Genomic DNA, 21,760 nt, shown 5'->3' on the forward strand with positions numbered 1-21,760 from the left:
GGTTCCCACCTACCTGGCCTAAATCTGGGTGGGGAAACAGAGGCAGGACAGAGGTCAGAATCTTCTTATCTTACGGGTCATAGGGAAGAAAAAAGAAAACAACTCTACCCTGTGTTAGGAACCAGGGACCATCTGATGGTTTTGGTCCAGGATCTGTTATCTCAGGGAGATTGGTTCTCTAGCGAACATAGAGAAAAACAAGATAGAGGGAGATACAAGCTAAAATTCCAGTCTGTTGTTATCTGGGCTAATGCAGGATACTGCAAACTAGGGCTTTCTTATAAACTTGATGGGAGTACCCCTGAGTAATGCCAAAGACCTTGTGTTTCTAAGCAAAAGAAGCTGGTACATTTATGTCATTGTCCAGTTGAGTGGTGGCCTGGGTCTGCCTGGTGCTTAAGGGCAAGAAGAGGAGAGAAAGGAGACTTCGCAGTGTGTTCTCATAGTTTGTGCCAGGCCTTGCCTGGGCCACTCAGCTCAGTTTCACAGCTCCTTTGACCCACAAAGTGAGAGAGGGAGAGAGAAAGGACGGGCAGCAGGTGGCTGCAGGCGGTCCCGTGTGTGTGCAGCACCTGCTAAGCTTGTAGGCTCCACCCACTGGTAAGGATGTCCTCATCAATATTCCAGAATATGCAATCTGTCCCACCCGGATGGATGTTCACTTCTTTGGAGGAAAGAAAGAGCTGAAGTGTGCAGAAGGGTAGAAGTCTCTGGCCCTCTACACTTGGCAAACAGATCTGTGCAAATTTCTAGCACAGTTATAATGAGCCGGAAGAAGCAGAATTCGGTGGAACATACTTTAGAAACATCCTGCTTTGCTTCTGGTCCCCCAGGCCTCACCTGCTTTGGCCCACTGTGCTGATAGAGGCCCTGGACTCTACAGATGCCTTGGCTCCCATTTGCCTGTCTTGGACCCATTGTCCTACCAGGATTTCTAGTCCTCCAATTTTGTTTATTTTATTTGTGCTTTGCTCCTGTTTCTTTATCTTCCAACTTTATGCTGATACAGTGTGGTTTTGTAAGTGGCTTCAAATCCTTTACAGAATGAAAGGCTGGCTATGTGTGAAAAAAATTACATACAAACATGAATGTGATGCCTTTGGTAGCTAGCATCACGTCATCCTTTAAGGTCTAGGAATGTCAGTACCAATCCCTTCCCCCATCCCTCGGGAAGCCTGTCACCCCGACTTCAGTGATGAGTTGAAGCTCAGTTTTTCTCATCACCCTGGATGCATCTGTAAAGTGCCCGTGAATTTAAGAAAACACAATGGCACACCAGGCCTCTCTGCTCAAACTTGGAACTTCCCTCTGGTTGCAGGAGTCGGGAGTTCCCTCGTCTCTGGCTGCTTTCCAGCAATTTGAGGAACATCTTCCCCATCTTATAATGCTGTTCTGGTTCAGGCTGAGTACCATGCCAGGCCAGTCCACCATTTCAGAGAAGATCTGAAATGTCTGGCTTTCCTTCTTTCCTTCTCATGACCACCTGAGCAGAGAGAGGTTGGGGCAAACATGGGGTTCACTTCCTGCCCCCATATACTATGCCCCCTCACCACGAACAACCTGGATCTATTTGCGTGAAATCAACCTTTCTGTTCTCCTTCCTTTGCACAAACAGTGACCTGTCTGCCGTGGAAACCCAGCTGGCCTTGCCCCTCATCCCCAGGGCTGAGAACTGCCTTAGAAATTGGGCACAGAGGGGGACGTCGTGTCGGTGCAGTCATATCACACGGTTCAGTGATTTCACTTTTACCCTTCAGGTACCACACTTGAGAGATCAATCAATTGGTAGACATTCTCCTCAGAGCTCCAGGGAGGCACAAAGGGAATAAACGTCTGCTCAGGGTTGATCCTGGGCCAGCTCCATTACCCAGTGGGGCTGGCAGTGGAAGATGGCGAGTGGAGGCAGCCAGCTCAGCCGCAGGTCAGTCCTCACCTCTTGTCCTTGATCCGTATCTCCTGTAAGGTCGGCGTCTACATTGGTTATTTCTGTCTTCCCAGACTCATTCCACAGGTATATGACAGAAAAAGATTCCACATAAATCAATAATGGGCAGATCAGATTTCTTAAATCACAGCAGATTAGCTGCTGGGGAAACTTGGGGCCACCCTGACTCATGTCACCCTTTTATTTTTTTGCAAAAGTCATGCAACTGGACTGACATGGGTGGAACTGATCCTCCTGAGGCCTCGCTGTGGGGTTCCATGACTCCCATGCCCTACAAATCTTCTCATTGCTCCCATGTCTCCTCTCTCCCTACCCCAATCCCCCAAAGACAACTCTGCCCTGAAAAGTTTCTTTTAGAAAAAGTAACATTGAAATTGGATGCCTGTTATCAAACTTCTGGTTTCTGGGTAGCCGGGGGATAGTTCTGCTCAGAGCTCATCTAAGCAGGGGCCCTGAACACCAACGAGTTAGGGAAAGTGAAAGCAGATCCAATACTGACAAAGGCAACCAGGTAAGAAGAGAGACGTTGCTTTATCTGTTCCGGGGTTTTACACATTTGACTAGGGAAGGGGGGAATTTGTCTTCTAAAAATACAAGATAAAGACATCAACACATTCTTGTTCGAAATCAAAGTAATGTAGAAGGGTATGGAAACCCCTTTAACCCAACTCCAGTGCTGGCCAGACCCCAGAATGTCACCCACCATTGCAGAAAAGCCAGGTAGGTCCTCAGCACCCAGCACCCTCCCTCCTGGAAGCCAAGGATGCAGCCCACAGCTGCTCTTCCACCTGGTCCCGAGAGATGGGAGATGAGCTTGAGTCCAGCCACTCCTTGGCCTCCAGGCAGGGAAGGAAGGCACTGAGAGGTGAGGGTGGGGTAACGCTGACCTCATAAAATGAGTTGGGGTGTGATGCCTCTTCTTCTATTTTCTGGAAGAGATTGGAGGGAACTTCTATTATTTTTTTCTTTAAATGTTCCATAGAATTCACTTGTGATACCACCTGGGTCTGGTGCTTTTCTTTTTTGGAGATCTATTTTTTTTTTAAGATTTTATTTATTTATTTATTTGTTTGTTTGAGAGAGAGAGAGAGAGAGCCCATGCGAGTGTGCACACACAACCCTGAGTGGGGTGGGGTTGGGGAGGAGGGCACAGGGAGAGGGAGAGAGAGAATCACAAGCAGACTTCAAGCTGAACAAGGAGTCTGGTGCTGCCTTGATCCCACACACTGAGATCATGACTTGATCCTAACTTATGAGTCAAGTGCTCAACCAGCTAAGCCACCCAGACATCCCTTTTGGAGGTCTGTTAATCGTTGTTCCAATTCTTTTAGTAGATATAGGTTATTCAGGTGATTGTTTCTGCTTGTGTGAACTTTGGTAGTTTTGTATGTTAAGGAATTTGTCTGTTTCATCTTCTACCAAATTCTTCGTCGTAGAGTTTTCCATGGTTTTATTTCTCTGCTATCTTTTTTAACATCCATGGGATTAATAGTGATGATCCCTTTTTCATTTCTGATATTAGTAAGGTCTATCTTCCCTCTTTGTTAGCTTTTCTAGAGGTCTATCAGTTTTATTGATTTTCCCCCCAAAATCAGCTTTGACTTCATTGATATTCTCCAATGTTTTCCTCTTTTCAGTTTCATTGATTTCTACTCTAATTTTTATGATTTATTTTTTTCTGCTTGCATTAGGTCTCAATTTCTCTTTTTTCTTTGGTTTCTACAGGTGGAAGTTTAGATTATTCATTTAGATCTTTCTTCTTGTCTAATATGTGCATTCAGTGCTGTATATTTTCCTAAGCACTGCTTTTGCTACATCCCTTAAATTTTAATAAGCTGTGTTTTTATTTTCATTTAGCTCAAAATAGTTTATAATTTCTCTTGATATTTCCTCTTTAACCTAGAAGTGTGTTCTTTAATTCCAAGTATTTGCGGGAATTTTCCAGCTATCTGTTACTTCTACTTCTATTTTATTATGCTCCAAGAACATATTTTTAAACGACTTCTATCCTTAAAAATTTTTAGGGTATGTTTTATAGCTCAGAATATGGCATATTTTATGGCATATGTGAGCTTGAGGGGTATGTGTATTTTGTTGTTTTTGAGTGGATTTTCTATAAATGGCAATTAGATCAGGTTGATTGATGGTGCTTTTCAGGTCAACTATATTCCTACTGATTTTCTGCTTGCTTGATCTATTAATTACTAAAATAGGGGCATTGAGGTCTCCAACAGTTGTAGAGGACTCGTCTATTTCTCCTTATAGTTCTATCAATTTTTGGATTATGTACTTTGATGCTACTTTGTTAGTTGCATGCATATGAAGGATTCCTGTGTCTTCCTGGAGAAACTGACCCCTCTATCACTATATAATGCTCATTTTTAGCTCTGACAATTTTCCTTGTTCTGAAGCCTTCTTTGTCTAAAATTAATATAGCTACTATGGCTTTCCTTTGATTAACGCTGGCATGGTATTTCTTTCTCCATCCCTTCCCTTTCATCTTATCTATGTTTTTATGTTTAAGGTGGCTTTCTTATGGACAGCATATAGTTGGGGTTTTTTTTTGTTTTATTTTTTCCACTCTATTGATCTTTGTCTTTTAATTGTTACATTGAGATCATTCACATATAGAGTATTTGTAGAGTACTTGGATTAATAGCTATATGTCTGCAACTGTTCTCTACTCATTATTTTTGTCTTTGTTTCTACTTTTTCTTCTTATCTTTTTCTGCCTTTTCTGGTTTTATTTGAACATTTTATGACCCCATTTTCTCTTCTCTCCTGGTATATGAATTATGTTTCTTTTAAAACATTTTTAGTGCTTTCCCTAGAGGTTGCAATATTTATTTACAACTAGTCATATCTGTTAGTTATTTATTTACTTATTTATTTTTACTTTGATTAATATCATTTATTTTCTTCATATCCACGTTTTCAAATTACATTGTCCTGCTTCATGGGAGATGCAGGAATCTTAGAATGTCACCAACTTCTCCTTCCTCTCCTTATCAACATTGCTGTTGTCATTTTGCTTGTCCAAATGCTCTAATCACATAGTTGCTATTATTACTTTGAACAAACAGTATCTCTTAGATGATTTGAGAATAGGAAATCAGTGAGAACTCTATCTATATGATTACATCTATATGATATTTGCCATATTAGGAATTAAAACTGAGCACTTAAATATTTATTTGTTCATTAAAAAAAATGTACTCATTACCTGCTAATATAAATGACATATTTTATGAAAAATAACTGTTTTCTAAAAGAAAGTAAATTAATAAGAAGATTAGCAATGCTTTATATTTTCACAGATCTCTTTAATAGTTGCCTCAGTAGAAGATAGCTAGATTCTCCTATCAGCTCTGCATTCAATCTTTTGTGATGCCACAGAACATGTATTCCCTGGTAAATTCCACTATACATGTGTGACATGACAAGAGAGAAAAAGGGTTAATAATGTCTTAGTACTATTATGAAAACAGTTTTGACCCTGCTCATACCTAAATGGGTCTTATATAACCCCAGGGGTCCCCAGACCCTACTTTGAGAATCACTATTTTATTTTTTGTTTTTACTTATTTATTCCCTGAAGAATTATACCAAATATTTATTTGTTTTTCATTTTTTAATTTAATTTAATTTTTTCACGATTTTAAAGTAATTTTTGAGGGGCGCTAGGATGGCTCAGTCAGTTGAGCTTCTGCCTTGGCTTAGGTCCTGATCTCAAGGTCCTAGGACGGAGCCCCGCATTGGGCTCCCTGCTCAGTGGTGAGTCTGTTTCTCCCTCTTCCTCTGTGATCTCTCTTTCTCTCTCTAAAATAAACAAACAAACAAACAAACAAACAAACAAACTCTTTTAAAAATTAAAAAAAAATAACCTTTGAGATGTGCTTTTGTTTTCAAATAAAATTTATAGGTTTTAGACATCACTATTTTAACTGGTTTGGGTGATGCCTTCTATTTCCCTTGTAACAAAACTTTGCTGGTATTGATTTCTTAATTCTCTTTTGTAGTACATCATCAAATAATTTTTCTAGAGAATGTGTCAGTAAGAATGGAGTAGATTATTCTATTGCAACAACAATTCTAAAATTTCAGTGGGTCAATGACCTCTGCTTCAGGGAACCCTCAACTTGGACTCTGACTCTGGCTGATGAGTGGCAGCCATATGAAATGACAGCCACTGTAACAGAGGAGAAGTGAGCATGGCTAATCAGGTGTTAGCTGGGAATTCTGCCAAAGTGATACCTATCAGTTCAAGGAGACAGGAAGATGCAGCTTACCTTTGCCCAGAAGTAAAGAAATGGCATTAAAAATTGTGTGACTGGGACATCCAGGTGGCTCAGTCAGTTAAGTGTCTGCCTTCGGCCTACATCATGATCTCAGGGTCATGGGATCGAGCCGGTGTTGGGCTCCCTGTTCAGAGGAGAGTCTGCTTCTCCCTCTCGCCCTGCCCCTTCCCTACCCTTGTTCTCTCACTCCAATAAATAAATAAAATCTTAAAGAAAATTGTGTGACCAACATAGATGGTGCAGGAGAGAAATATTTTTTGAGCCTTTGCACAATGATTTGTTTTAATTGAAGTTTGGTTGACACACGATGTTACATTAGTTTCAGGTGTAGGTTATGCTCTGCTCAGCACAGTGTACCTTGCACAAGTATCTTGCCTTCACACATGAATAACTGAACAGAGTATATATTTTTGAGTCATTTCCTTTTACCTCTGAATCTGTAGAATTGAATAACTGTTTTAGACATTGAGGGTTTCAAGTTTAGTTGGTTAGGTTCCCCTTTTTTTCCCCACTGTGTTCTGGGAAATTTTTCTTATTTTATAACCACTTTCACAAACCTTTTTGTCATCTCTTTTTTATTATTTATTTATTTATTTATTTTTTGCCAGTGTCCCACGTTTATTTACATATGAAATGTGTTTAATACAGTTATGACGGATGTAGTGCGTAACACCTGACAGCAGCAAGACCTTCTGAGGAACCGAACGTCGACTACAGTTTATCATGCAAATATCTATATATACACAAACGAGTTTCTTTTCTTAAAAAAAGAAAAAAAAAGTACAAAATGTGTTCAGGGGATAAATACAAGATATAAAATGCAAACGAAAACACACACACAAAAAACCCAAAACGGAAAGATAGAACTCTCCCAGAGAACTATAAATGGAAAGGACAGGGGAGGAGCCCTGCTGTGTTTCGAGGCAGCAGAACCACTAATATTGAAGATGCTTATTGAAACGACCGAACCGAAGCCCGGTGGTTCAGTGCGTGACCGCCCAGCCCATCACGCCCTGCCCCTGCTGCAATGACAGGTGTCATCTCTTTTTTAATCTTAACAACCATTTCAAATTTCCAGGCCCACTGTGTTCTTATTTTCTGATTTTTCTTCATGTCATCCTGGAAACAATATATGCTCCTATCTGTATGACAATACTTGTTTTTTGGAAACTTTCTGTCCCCAGCACTATTTCTGTGTATGCTGGGGTCATTTTTATTCTTTGCTCATCTTGGTTCTAGTCGTTCTTGTGGTAGGTTTGTGCAAACGCTTGTGGCCTGTTGTTTGTTCCTACTTAAGGGCAAGGGACTGAGGTATTAGTGTGGAACTCCATTAAATGAGATGGACTTGAAAATCTGTGGTTTTGGCTTTGTGATTCCCAAATGCCTGAGGTTGAAGGCTTTTCCCATCCGAGTCATCTCTATTTTTCTTAAGCAGCCTTGAATCTCCTGCATGGATGCGCATGGGGGCGTTCAGTATTTTGCCTTTCAAGCAATCCTGCTGGTTAATGCTTGAGTCTGCCTCCCAGGCCCCACTGCCTCTTAGGGCTGAAGGATATACTGGATGGACTCCTTCCTTGCCTCTGGGGTCTTTGGCCACCAGCTACAGCAGTTAGCACCCAGACCACTTTTGTTCTTTCAGACTTTGATTTCAATTTCTCACCTAACTCCCTTCCCTTAGTTATTGTGCCTTTAATTCCTTTACTTCCATTTTAGGGAACTCTCTAGTCTGAGGGCAAAGCACTTGTCTTGGGTCAACTAGCTTTAACCAGAAGTCATTTTCTTTTTTAAAGGAATTCAGGGAAGGAATGGGTTTCATTCTGTTCTAATGCATATTTATAACGGGAAGTCCCAATGACCCTCTTAATGTGAGATAGAAAAATCGTACAAGTGTTTACACCTTTTAGAATTATAGAGAGGTTTATTAAGATACTATCAGCCAGGGGAACCACCTATTAAGAACCAGAATTACAAAGCTTTTTCGGTTTAGAAATTATTTTTCTCAGGCTTGACCATAGTGTTTGGAATACAGGGGTCTTACGGGTCTCCATGTATAGAGAACACTTACATGGACAGGTTTAGATACACAACAATGAGTTATACTTTTTAATATAGACACGTCTCTATATTAGACCAGAGAAAAACATATATTATTGTGACTGTTACTTGAAATATTATGGGAGGGCATCTCTAACCTAATTTTATGATGTAGAATGCCATTCTTACCCCTGCAGGTACAGATGGGTGTGAGAGACCTACCTCTTGTACATTTTCCTTGAGATTTCTTCCATTTGTTGTTCACTAGGAAGATTTGCTGTACAATTGTTGTAAATACTCAACACACGTCTTACTCAAGTTTCCCCAAATCCTGTAAATGGATATTATCACTACTTCTGTGTCACATCAGGCAACTGAATCTCAGAAAGCTGGCCAAGGTTAGAGCAAGTAGGAAGCACAGCCAGGATTTGTCCTCAAGTGATCTGCATCCAGAGTCTGTACTTGTCTTTGTGCAGGCTCATTGTGGAATGGGCAGATTGAACAGGCTTTTGCAAAACTTCATCTTACCATCCTTGTTTATGATACCACACAGTAGGGTCAAAGAACAATCTGGAATAACCAAGAATGATCTCGCTCTGTCTAATAGAGGCAAACAGATTAAGGAACATGTTAGATAGGAGAATGTGAGGAAAAGTTCTTATAGGTGATAACCAAGGTGTTCTTGAAAAAGAGTAGGATTTTTCTAGGCAGAGAATATTCAGTTTAATATTCTGCTTACAGAATACTGTGTAGCAGAATAGCATTCATTGCATGGTTTCATTTAAGTCTGTGATTTTTAAAAAAAGATTTTATTTATTTATTTGACAGAGGGAGACACAGTGAGAGAGGGAACAGAAGCAGGGGGAGTGGGAGACGGAGAAGCAGGCTTTCTGCTGAGCAGGGAGCCTGATGTGAGGTTTGATCCCGGGACCCTGGGATCATGACCTGAGCTGAAGGCAGACGCTTAACGACTCAGCCACCCAGGCGCCCCTAAGTCTGTGATTTTGAGAGAGAGAGAATATGAGTGGAGGGAGGAGCAGAAGGAGAGGGACAAGTTGACTCCACACTAAGCCTGGAGCTTGACTTGGGGCTCGACCTCACCACCCGAAGATCATGACCTGAATTGAAATCAAGAGTTGGTCGCTTAACCTACTGAGCCACCCAGGTGCCCCAACTGTCAGTGATTTTAGTTATATTATACAATGGAATCTCAAGAAACATACCAGACAGAACAGGATTAAGGGAAAGAATGCTGAGGCACAGTTTGAGATGCCTTGATGGCAGATCATGTGCGCTACATGTGTTCTTTTTTTTTTTTTAATTTTTTAATAAACATGTAATGTATTATTAGCCCCAGGGGTACAGGTCTGTGAATCACCAGGTTTACATACTTCACAGCGCTCACCATAGCATATACCCTCCCCAATGTCCATAACCCCAACACCCTTTCCCTCTGACATTAAGAGTCTCTTATGGTTTGTCTCCCTCCTGACCCCATATTGTTTCATTTATTCTTTTCCTACCTCCCAAATCTCCCATGTTGCATCTCCACTTCCTCATATCAGGGAGATCATATGATAGTCGTCTTTCTTCTATTGACTTATTTCGCTAAGCATAATACCCTCTAGTTCCATCCATGTCATCGCAAATGGCAAGATTTCATTTCTTTTGATGGCTGCATAGTATTCCATTGTGTTTATATACCACATCTTCTTTATCCATTCGTCTGTTGATGAACATCTAGGTTCTTTCCATAGTTTGGCTATTGTGGACATTGCTGCTATAAACATTTGGGTGCACATGCCCCTTCGGATCACTATGTTTGTATCTTTAGCGTAAATACCCAGTAGTGCAATTGCTGGGTCATAGAGTAGCTCCATTTTCAACATTTTGAGGAACCTCCAAGCTGTTTTCCAGAGTGGTGGCACCAGCTTGCATTCCCACCAACAGGGTAGGAGGGTTCCCCTTTCTCTGCATCTTCGTCAGCATCTGTCATTTCCTGACTTGTTATTTTAGCCATTCTGACTGGTGTGAGGTGGTATCTCATTGTGGTTTTGATTTGTATTTCCCTGATGCTGAGTGATGTGGAGCACTTTTTCATGTGTCTGTTCACCATCTGGATGTCTTCTTTATAGAAGTGTCTGTTCATATCTTCTGTCCATTTCTTGATTGGATTATTTGTTCTTTGGGTGTTGAGTTTGCTAAGTTCTTTCTAGATTTTGGACACTAGCCCTTTATCTGATATGTCATTTGCAAATATCTTCTCCCATTCTGTCAGTTGTCTTTTGGTTTTGTTAACTGTTTCCTTTGTTGTGCAAAAGCTTTTGATCTTGATGAAATCCCAATAGTTCAATAGTTCATTTTTGCCCTTGCTTCCCTTGCCTTTGGCGATGTTCCTAGGAAGATGTTGCTGCGGCAGAGGTCGAAGAGGTTGCTGCCTGTGTTCTCCTCAAGGATTTTGATGGATTCCTTTCGCACATTGAGTTCCTTCATCCATTTTGAGTCTATTTTCGTGTGTGGTGTGAGGGAATGGTCCAATTTCATTTTTCTGCATGTGGCCGTCCAATTTTCCCAACACCATTTATTGAAGAGGCTGTCTTTTTTCCATTGGACATTCTTTCCTACTTTGTAGATGAGTTGACCATAGAGTTGAGGGTCTATTTCTGGACTCTCTATTCTGTTCCATTGATCTATGTGTCTGTTTTTGTGCCAGTACCATGCTGTCTTGATGATGACAGCTTTGTAATAGAGCTTGAAGTCCGGAATCGTGATGCCACCAACTTTGGCTTTCCTTTTCAATATTCCTTTAACTGAGGTCTTTTCTGGTTCCATATAAATTTTAGGATTATTTGTTCCATTTCTTTGAAAAAAATGGGTGGGATTTTGATAGGGATTGCATTAAATGTGTAGATTGCTTTAGGTAGCATAGACATTTTCTCCTTCTAATCTAGGAGCATGGGACATTTTTCAATTTCTTTGTGTCTTCCTCAATTTCTTTCATGAGTACTTTATAGTTTTCTGAGTAGATATTCTTAGCCTCTTTGGTTAGGTTTATTCCTAGGTATCTTATAGTTTTGGGTGCAATTGTAAATGGGATTTACTCCTTAATTTCTCTTTCTTCTGTCTTGTAGTTGGTGTAGAGAAATGCAACTGATTTCTGTGCATTGATTTTATATCCTGACACTTTACCAATTCCTGTACAAGTTCTAGAAGTTTTGGAGTGGAGTCTTTTGGGTTTTCCCCATATAGTATAATATCATCTGCAAAGAGTGATAATTTGACTTCTTCTTTGCCAATTTGGATGCCTTTAATTTCTTTTTGTTGTCTGATTGCTGAGGCTAGGACTTCTAGTACTATGTTGAATAGCAGTGGTGATAATGGACATCCCTGCCGTGTTCCTGACCTTCGTGGAAAAGCTTTCAGTTTTTCTCCATTGAGAATGATATTTGCAGTGGGTTTCATAGATGGCTTTGATAATATTGAGGTATGTGCCCTATGTCCCTACACTTTGAAGAATTTTGATAGGAAGGGATGCTGTACTTTGTCAAATGCTTTTTCAGCATCTATTGGGAGTATCATATGGTTCTTGTTCTTTCTTTTATTAATGTGTTGTATCACATTGATCGGTTTGCGGATGTTGAACCAACCTTGCAGCCCTGGAATAAATCCCACTTGGTCGTGGTAAATAATCCTTTTAATGTACTGTTGAATTCTATTGGCTAGTATTTTGGTGAGAATTTTCACATCTGTGTTGATAAAGGATATTGGTCTATAGCTCTCTTTTTTGATGGGATCCTTGTCTGGTTTTGGGATCAAGGTGATGCTGGTCTCATAAAATGAGTTTGGAAGTTTTCCTTCCATTTCTATTTTTTGGAACAGTTTCAGGAGAATAGGAATTAGTGCTTCTTTAAATGTTTGGTAGAATTCCCCTGGGAAGCCGTCTGGCCCTGGGCTCTTGTTTGTTTGGAGATTTTTGATGACTGTTTCAATCTCCTTACTGGTTATGGGTCTGTTCAGGTTTTCTATTTCTTCTTGGTTCAGTTGTGGTAGTTTATATTTCTCTAGGAATGCATCCATCTCTTCCAGATTGTCAAATTTGTTGGCATAGAGTTGCTCATAATATGTTCTTATAATTGTTTGTATTTCTTTGGTGTTGGCTGTGATCTCTCCTCTTTCATTCATGACTTCATTTATTTGGGTGCTTTCTCTTTTCTTTTTGATAAGTCTGGCCAGGGGTTTATCAATCTTATTAATTCTTTCAAAGATCCAGCTCCTGGTTTTGTTGATTTGTTCTATTGTTTTTTTTTTTGGTTTCTATTTCATTGATTTCTGCTCTGATCTTTATTATTTCTCTTCTCCTGCTGGGTTTAGGCTTTCTTTGCTGTTCTTTCTCCAGCTCCTTTAGGTGTAGGGTTAGGTTGTGTATTTGAGACCTTTCTTGTTTCTTGAGAAAGGCTTGTATCACTATATATTTTCCTCTCAGGACTGCCTTTGCTGTGTCCCACAGATTTTGAACCATTGTGTTTTCATTATCATTTGTTTCCATGAATTTTTTCAATTCTTCTTTAGTTTCCTGGTTGACCCATTCATTCTTTAGGAGGATGCTGTTTAGTCTCCATGTATTTGGGTTCTTTCCAAATTTCCTCTTGTGGTTGAGTTCTAGCTTCAGAGCATTGTGGTCTGAAAATATGCAGAGAATGATCCCAATCTTTTGATATCAGTTGAGACCTGATTTGTGACCCAGGATGTGATCTATTCTGGAGAATGTTCCATGTGCACTAGAGAAGAATGTGTATTCTGTTGCTTTGGGATGGAATGTTCTGAATATAACTGTGATGTCCATCTGGTCCAGTGTGTCATTTAAGGCCTTTATTTCCTTGTTGATCTTTGCTTGGATGATCTGTCCATTTCAGTGAGAGGAGTGCTAAATTCCCCTACTATTATTGTATTATTGTTGATGTGTTTCTTTGATTTTGTTATTAATTGGTTTATATAGTTGGCTGCTCCCATGTTAGGGGCATAGATATTTAAAATTGTTAGATCTTCTTGTTGGACAGACCCTTTGAGTATAATATAGAGTCCTTCCTCATCTCTTATTATAGTCTTTGGCTTAAAATCTAATTGATCTGATATAAGGATTGCCACCCTGACTTTCTTTTGATGTCCATTAGCATGGTAAATTGTTTTCCACCCCCTCACTTTAAATCTGGAGTTGTCTTCAGGTCTAAAATGAGTTTCTTGTAGGCAGAATATTGATGGGTTTTGTTTTTTTATCCATTCTGATACGCTGTGTCTTTTGATTGTGTCATATAGCCCATTTACATTCAGGGTAACTATTGAGAGGTATGAATTTAGTGCCATTATATTGTCTGTAAGGTGACTGTTACCGTATGTTGTCTCTCTTCTTTTCTGGTCTACTACTTTTAGGGTGTCTCTTTGCTTAGAGGATCCCTTTCAATATTTCCTGTAGAGCTGGTTTGGTGTTTGTGAATTCTTTCAGTTTTTGTTTCTCCTGCAAGCTTTTTATCTCTCCTTCTATTTTCAATGATGACCTAGCTGGATATAGTATTCTTGGCTGCATGTTTTTCTCATTTAGTGTTCTGAAAATATCATGCCAGCTCTTTCTGGCCTGCCAGGTCTCTGTGGATAAGTCTGCTGCAAATCTAATATTTTTACCATTGTATGTTACAGACCTCTTGTCCCTGGCTGCTTTCAGGATTTTCTCTTTCTCACTAAGACTTGTAAATTTTACTATTAGATGACAGGGTGTGGACATATTCTTATTGATTTTGAAGGGGGTTCTCTGCACCTCCTGGATTTTGATGCTTGTTCCCTTTGCCATATTAGGGAAATCCTCTACAATAATTCTCTCCAGTATACCTTCTGCTCCCCTCTCTCTCTTCTTCTTCTGGAATCCCAGTTATTCTAATGTTGTTTCGTCTTATGGTATCACTTATCTCTTGAATTCTCCCCTTGTGGTCCAGTAGTTGTTTGTTTCTCTTTTGCTCAGCTGCTTTATTCTCTGTCATTTGGTCTTCTATATCACTAATTCTTTCTTCTGCCTCATTTATCCTAGCAGTAAGAGCCTCCATTTTTAAATTGTACCTCATTAATAGCTTTTTTGATTTCAACTTCATTAGATTTTAGTTCTTTTATTTCTCCAGAAAGGGCTTTTATTTCTCTGGACAGGGTTTCCTCTAATATCTTCCATGCCTTTTTCAAGTCCAGCTAGAACCTTGAGAATTGTCATTCTGAACTCTAGATCTGATATATTACCCATATCCATATTGATTAGGTCCCTAGCCTTTGGTACTACCTCTTGTTTTTTTTCTTGTGGTGAGTTTTTCCGTCTTGTCATTTTGTCCAGATAAGAATATATGAAGAAGTAAATAAATACTAAAAGGATGACAAAGACCCCAGGAAAATGTGCTTTAACCAAATCAGAAGAGACCCCAAATTGTGGGGGGTTGGGGAAGCATGTAAAAAGAAGTTCAGAAAAAAAAATTAAAAAAAGAAAACAAATAAAGAAAAAATATAAAAAAAGAAAATATGTATATATTAGACTGGTGACTAGAACAGGGTCACCCACTTAATTTTGGGAGTATTTTGGTCTCTTAGAAGAAATTACCTCTCCAAATTTTAAAGAATGAAAAACGTATATAAGGTAAACACAATGAAGGGATGGAATATGACTATAAAGATGAAAAAAAATTTTTTTTTAATTTCTAAAAAAGAAGTTGATAAGGTAAGTTGGTTGGGAGAATAATTAAAAAGAAGGTGGAGAAAATTTACTCAGGCTGGAGACTAGAACAAGCCCGGTGTTAGATTTAGGGTGTATTTTGATCTATTAGAAGAAGTTGTACCCCAAATTTTTTAGAAGAAAAAACCCTATGGCTATACAAAAAATAAAGTTAGATACAATGAAGGACAAAATATGACTATAATAATGAAGGTTCAAAAAAGGTTATTTTTTTTTAATGAAAGGTATTGTTAAGATAAACTGGTTAAAAATGTTAAAAGAGGAAAGGGTAAAAGTTAAAAAAAATTTAGTAGAAGAAAAAAATACAATTAAAAAAATTAACTAACTTTGCAAGTCTAAAGAATCATGGGGAGAAAGCTATGAATTCCATGCTTTGCTTTCTCCTCCTATGGAATTCCGCTCTTCTCCTAGGTAAGTGAACTTGGTCTTGGCTGGATTTCTCATTGATCTTCTGGGGGAGGGGCCTGTTGTAGTGATTCTGAAGTGTCTTTGCCTGAGGTGGAATTACACCGCCCTTACCAGGGGCCAGGTTAAGTAATCTGCTCAGGTTCCCTTTTGGGAGCTTTTGTTCCCTGAACGCTTTCTGTAGAATTCCGGAGGACAGGAATGAAAATGGCAGCCTCCCAATCTCCAGCCCGGAGGAGACGAGAACTCGGAGCCCCACTTCTCAGTGCACCCTCAGAGGAAAGTGCTCAATTACTCCTGTCTCCCTGGCCCCCAGCCGTGCTCTGAGCTCACCCAGCCTGTGACCAAGCATCTCTGTCTCTGGCCTGCAGCTCTGCCTAGAGTCTCCGAACCCTGCAGATCCCTGAACTCTTCCAGGGGGTGCCTCCTCGGATCTTGTAAGGACCCCACTCACAGAGCAGTGGCCCGTGCCACGGATTATGGTTCGAGGTAACCCTGAGTTGAGAGCTCACTCCTCGGCTCTGTCTCTGTAGCCGGCTTCCCTGCTCTAATACCTGTGAGTTCTATGACATTCAGAGAGCCCCGATCCTTCTATGACCCCACGGGACTTGAGGCCACGTGTCCCTGCGTGGGCTTCACCCCGGTTTAGCCTCAGGAGTGATGTCCCTTGGTGGAGCAGACTTTCAAAGTTCTGATTTTGTGCTGTTACTCTGCCGTTTGCCAGGAGCGGGGCCCTTTCCCTGTGATGTATCTCCCCATCGTTTTGGATTCACTTCTCCGCTGATCTACCTTTCAGAAAGTGGTCAATTTTGTTTCTAGAATTGTTGCTCTTTTTATCTTTGATCTCCTTTTGGATTTGTAGGTGTTCAGAATGGTTTGATAAGCTATTTAGCTGGTCTTCTGCTACGTGATGTCGTCTCAGCCTGCTACTTCCTGCATGTGTTCTTTTAACTGCAGAAAATACTTCCTGATGTAGATGAAAACAAAATTAAGTTGGCTTTACAGCCATCATGATTGGAGTTTTGAAGTATGACAATACTTAGTGTCTACCAAGGTCTAAAGAAAAACTCTTGTGAAATTCTGGCAAGACTGTAAACTAATCAATCACTATGAAAAAGAACTTAGCAACTTAAAAGTTTGAAGGTGGTATACCCAATTACTGTACAATTAACTTCTAGGTACATAAGCTAAAGGAATTCTTGTTATGTTCACATAAGGAGATCTAAACAAGGATGTTCACAAAAATACTGCTCATAAGAACAAAAAATTGGAATAGACCTAAACATTTACCAGTAAAGGATTATTAGGTAAATGTTGTCTATATTTATGTAAAATATTATTACACAGAAATTAAAATGCACTGATTTGACTTAAAAATATCAATATGGACACATTATAAATATAATGATACATGGAAAAAAGCAAATCAGGCATACCTTGTTTAAAGAAAAAACACCTTGCTGTTCAGTGCTATGTTCTATAATATTATCTTAGTTGTTTTTGTATTTTTTTGTCTATGAACTTCTTTTAAAAACAGTATATATGGGGTGGCTGGGTGGCTCAGTAGGTTGAAGCCTCTGCCTTTGGCTCGGGTCATGGTCCTGGAGTCCTGGGATCAAGCTCCACATCGGGCTCTCTGTTCGGCAGGGAGACTGCTTCTTCCTCTCTCTCTCTCTGCCTGCCTCTCTGCCTACTTGTGATCTCTGTCAAATAAATAAATAAAATCTTAAAAAATAAAAGGAATCAGCTCACATGACCATGGATCCTGGCAATTCCAAAATCTGCCATGGAGCTGTCAGGCTGGAGTCCCATCAGAGCTGATGGTGTAGTTCTGGTCTGAAAGTGGTCTGTTGGTGAATTTCTTCAGTCTTTTTGTTCTATCTGGGCCTTCATGGCAAGGTCAATTTTTTTGTTCTATGTGGACCTTTGCCTGATTGGATGAGGCCCACATTACAGACGGCCTACTTACTTGAAATCTACCAATTTAAGTGTTATTCTCTTCCCCAAACCCCCTTCAAGTTGACACCCAAAATTCGCTATCACAGTATCATATCAATTTCTATAAAGATGTTAACATTTTTAAATTCAATGTTTTCTTTAGAAGATTCAGGTAAAGTCTTTCTCAGTAGTTTTGATTATCTCAGGGTCAACTCTTTCACTGCTACATACAAGTCTTTCTTTTTTTTTTTAAACTTTATTTATTTATTGGACAGACAGAGATCACAAGTAGGCAGAGAGGCAGGCAGAGAGGAGGGTAGGGGAAGCAGGCTCCCTGCTGAGCAGAGAGCCTGATGCAGGGCTCAATTCTAGGACCTTGGGATCATGACCTGAGCTGAAGGCAGAGGCTTAACCCACTGAGACACCCAGGCGCCCCTCACATACAAGTCTTCTTCTACTGCATCCTTGATTACTCTATCACTAAACAAATTCCATTTATTCTGGTCCTTCCACAAGAACACTATTGGATACACATTGGCTCTCCCGTGATTGTCTTTCATGTCTAAAATCTTCCACTCACTACAGGCCTCTTGGAAACTCAATTCGTAATGTGTCTTTGTTTCTCAGGATGTTCACAGAGAACCAGAACCTAGAAGACCAAACCCCAGAGGAGCAGGCTTTCTATGAATTTATTTTTACGTTCTTCAAAGAGAATAAGGTGGAGATTGCAAGTGCAATAAATAAGCCATTTCCTCTCCTTATGGGCCTCCGAGACCGTGGCTTTATCTCTGAGCAAAAGTACGAAGTAAGTGAGACTTTTCTTATGATACCCAGCCCCACCAATGTTCTGCCAGACTGCGGGGTGCAATGAACAGGCCCAAGGGTCTTCTGTGGGTGGGGACCACCACCATCCTGTAAGTTAAGAGGTGACAGGAGAAACAGCAACACAGAAAACATTCCTTCTTCTGTAGGAAATGTAGGGGGAAAGGCATGGTGGTGGAGATGGAGCTGGATTGGGACTGGAGATGTTACAAAGCTACAGTGCATCTTAGGTACATTTATACAATTGAGTAACAGGAACCAAAAGCAAATAAATGAACTGGGCGATGTTTCATTACAAAGCCCTCTTATATGACACATCTGAACCCGAGATGATTGAAACTCACAGGCAAGCTGGGTCACGTTAGGATAAATCCAGAGGCAAATGCTTACATTCTCAGTCAAAATCATTTCTTGCTCTTCAGAAATTTCTGGAGCCCTAGGACACAGGTGAAGGTTAATAATGGGTCTTCCTGGGGACACTGAGGACAAGCCTTCTCTTTGTCTTTATGAATTTTCTTTGCCCTTTGGCCACGTTCATTGCAGGGGAGAGTGGTCACCTGAATTCCTGGAGCCCTTCAGGGCAGGTCAGTCCTGGTGGGAGGGCAGTGGTTACTGTTCCGTCAACAGAATGGCCTCTCATTATCAGTCATTAACACTCTTAAAGCATCCTAGCCAGGCTCTTGAAGCCTCCACAATCATTCGACTTTGAAGCCACCTTTATTCTTCAAAATTCCTCCCTCAATTGTGCATCAGTGTCAGAGATGTTCAAATAAGGGTCTATTTTTGTGATGGTTATTTAAGAAGTCATCCAAACATGTGCAACGTTCTAACGTTTCACAAGAGAACAGGTGGTCTGGGCTACAATCTGCATCTTCTATAACCTGCAAATCCATATCTACATAATTCTCTGTTCAATATTTTTAAGAATTATGAAGAAGCTTGTAGTAATCAGGTCCCAGTGAAAAATGTGGTCTATCGTGCGCTCAGTGAACTGGAGAAGACATTTGACAAGACAGTTCTGGATGCACTGTTCAGCAACACAAACCTAAAGGCCTATCCTGACTTACTTGAGATCTGCAGAAGCTTCCAAAATGGTAATTACAGCTTTCAACAACTTTGGGGGATTCAAGTCCATTCATTTACTAATTCATTCATTCAATCTTCATTAATATTTGACAATCATTTTATTGAGAGACTGCTCCATAGCAGGCACGGACAGTGGTGAAGAAAATGCACATGATCCATGTCCTCATGGAACTTACAGCCAGTGGGGGTGACAGACCTTTAGCCAAGTAACTCCACCAGTGATTGCTCAGCCAGGACCTGAATTTGGTGCTGAGAAATGTAGGATCTGAACCTCTACTTTTTTTCAGGGGGGAAGGCATGAATGATGTACTTTTGTAGGAAAGGGGAGGAAGCTTCTCTGTTACCTGTAGTCATGTTCAAATATTCAAAGGTTTTCTTTGTCTTAGAAAATGTGTCATTTGGTGCAGTTGTTGCCAACTTACTTCTCCAGACAAATAGCGGAGAAGTCACTAGAGAGGACTGGGGGTCAGCAGCTGGGAAAGGACCAGTGGGCTGGCAGAAGACTGTGGCTGAAAATACAGCCTGGGAGAGAATGTTTGGAAGCTAATTCTGGGAAGGGAAGTTGCTGGGGATTTTTGAGGGTCTGATTCCCAGTGCCGAGAAATTTGAAGTTTACTATCTGGGAAATAAGGAGGTAATGAAGGATTTTTAAGCAGAGAAAAAGTGAAAGAAGTCAATGTATAGATTGGGACGTGCTGGCTTGCGAAAACCATACCTTGATTAAAAGAAAATCTATAATATTTCCACGTTATGGTATATCCAAGTCAAAAAGGAATAAAGGAAATCAAATACCAATCATAAATTTTAAGTCAGTTTAATACGTAGAACTACGATGGCCCAAGCTCATGGGTATAAAGGAATGGCAGTTATTGTTACTGCCCACATTTCAGAGGCTCTGATCCTCTCTGTGGTCTGTGGGGATCCCCTTCCTTGGGCACCAGCACCCACACCACATATGTTAGTTTCTGGGGCTCCCCATGCTGAGGCTTACCGCGCCACTGTACACCCACCAGGAGGTGGCTGCTGGCGCCTCCTAGACCCTACTGTTCAAGGGAGCCATGGGTCAAGGTCCAAAGCCAAGAAGCTGGTAGGATGGTTGTTCAACCTGCAGAGAGACACATACATGCACGTGGGGCACCCCCTGTGTTCCCAAGACCTCTGTCTCACACAGCATTTATCCCCATGTCCTCCTCTGGTGTTTGCCTGGACAAGAAGTCAATGTGTCCTGGGGATTGCAGAAGCATCTCTTGTGCAAATTGAGCCTTTCTACCTTCCCCCCAACCTTACTGCCCTCACCTTTCCTTGGGGGCTGCTTCCAGGAGTTGTGCTCCTGTCGTCTTTCTTGGCTGGTGTCTGTCTCTATTTCTTGGATTTCTTTTCTCGTGCTTTGTGAGTCTTGCTTTTCCGTCTATCATTGGTTGAGTTGCCTTTGGACGCAGCTGTGAAGCAGGGTGCCCTAGGCTGCTTTCCTGAACTTTTTGTTGTCATTTCCTGGGACCCTGGTACAGCTGTGATATTCACTTTCAGTTGTGTCTTTCAAACTGTTTGTGACTAATAGAGTGTCTTTTTGTTGCTGTTCCCTGTATCTCTCCCCACCCACCCCACCCCAGGAAAATGCTAGTTCCTCTTCACTGTGAGTTTACTTTGTCACAAGGTCATCCTCCTTCCCTGATCTAAGATCCCCTTCCTCCCTCCGTCCTTCCCTCCCTTTCTTCCTTCTTTCTTTCCTCTTGTTCTTTCTCTTGTTTCTTTGCTTCTTTGTTTCTTTCCTTTAAAACCTCCATCCTTAAAAGATATTGGGGCTCTCTTTTTTTATATAGGTCTATTTCTCTTCCAACATTACTTTTCTCCTGGTGAAATCCCTCTGCTTCTTCTATATTCCTAGTTGCATGTAGAATTCACAAAATACATTTCATACATATATATATATATGTATGAAATATATATATATATATATAATCTATTTTAAGTTAGCTTTCCTTGTTCATTGAACTATTTACAACTTTTCCACTGTCCATCTTCTCTTAAACCTTGTGAGATGTACGATAACATCAGTCTCTCATCCCATGAGACCCGCTGAAGCCCAGGGTTCCCCGAGAGCTGGAAGGCTCCTGCTGAACTGCTGGAGTCAGGGGTGAGCCAGGTGTGTAGTTGAGAGAGGAAGCTCCTGGTCACTGCCAGAAGTCTCTAACTGCCTTTTCTTCCTCTTCCCAGTGATTTATGACAACTTCTATCATGAAGCCATTGATGAAGAAGAGACAAAGGAAACGTTCCACTTACAAGTACCCCACCAGTTAGGTATGTGTGACTTCACAGAGACTTGTTCTCTCATCTGCTGAGAGGAAAGGCAGCAGAGATCAGGGGGCCAAGCTCCTGGGTGGAGAGTGCCCCCTGGGGAGGAGTGTAAAAGGAGATGGTGGGGGAAGGGAAAGCCAAGTCAGTGATGGCTTGTATGGTATCCTAACTAACCAA

At 40.7% G+C, this 21,760-nt stretch overlaps 1 protein-coding gene across 18 annotated transcripts in view; it reads left to right on the top strand.

Annotated features, from left to right (window-relative positions):
- Nucleotides 1-21,760, top strand: part of SP140 (SP140 nuclear body protein) — a 73,209-nt gene that overhangs the window by 2,760 nt on the left and 48,689 nt on the right. For 15 of the 18 annotated variants that reach the window (XM_032355108.1, XM_032355110.1, XM_032355105.1 and 12 more), the window contains 4 exons: nucleotides 1,758-1,921; nucleotides 18,008-18,185; nucleotides 19,128-19,296; nucleotides 21,503-21,586. In XM_032355108.1, the coding sequence (XP_032210999.1) occupies nucleotides 1,890-1,921; nucleotides 18,008-18,185; nucleotides 19,128-19,296; nucleotides 21,503-21,586 (463 nt within the window). In that variant the 5' untranslated portion in view covers nucleotides 1,758-1,889. Of the gene's footprint in view, nucleotides 1-1,757; nucleotides 1,922-2,536; nucleotides 2,666-7,136; nucleotides 7,278-15,777; nucleotides 15,932-18,007; nucleotides 18,186-19,127; nucleotides 19,297-21,502; nucleotides 21,587-21,760 lie in introns of those variants that run through there. The other 3 variants (XM_032355116.1, XM_032355115.1, XM_032355117.1) reach the window with 3 other exon arrangements.

This window comes from Mustela erminea, chromosome 8 (genome assembly GCF_009829155.1).
Source record: "Mustela erminea isolate mMusErm1 chromosome 8, mMusErm1.Pri, whole genome shotgun sequence".
In the NCBI taxonomy this organism is placed as follows: Eukaryota; Metazoa; Chordata; class Mammalia; order Carnivora; family Mustelidae; genus Mustela; species Mustela erminea.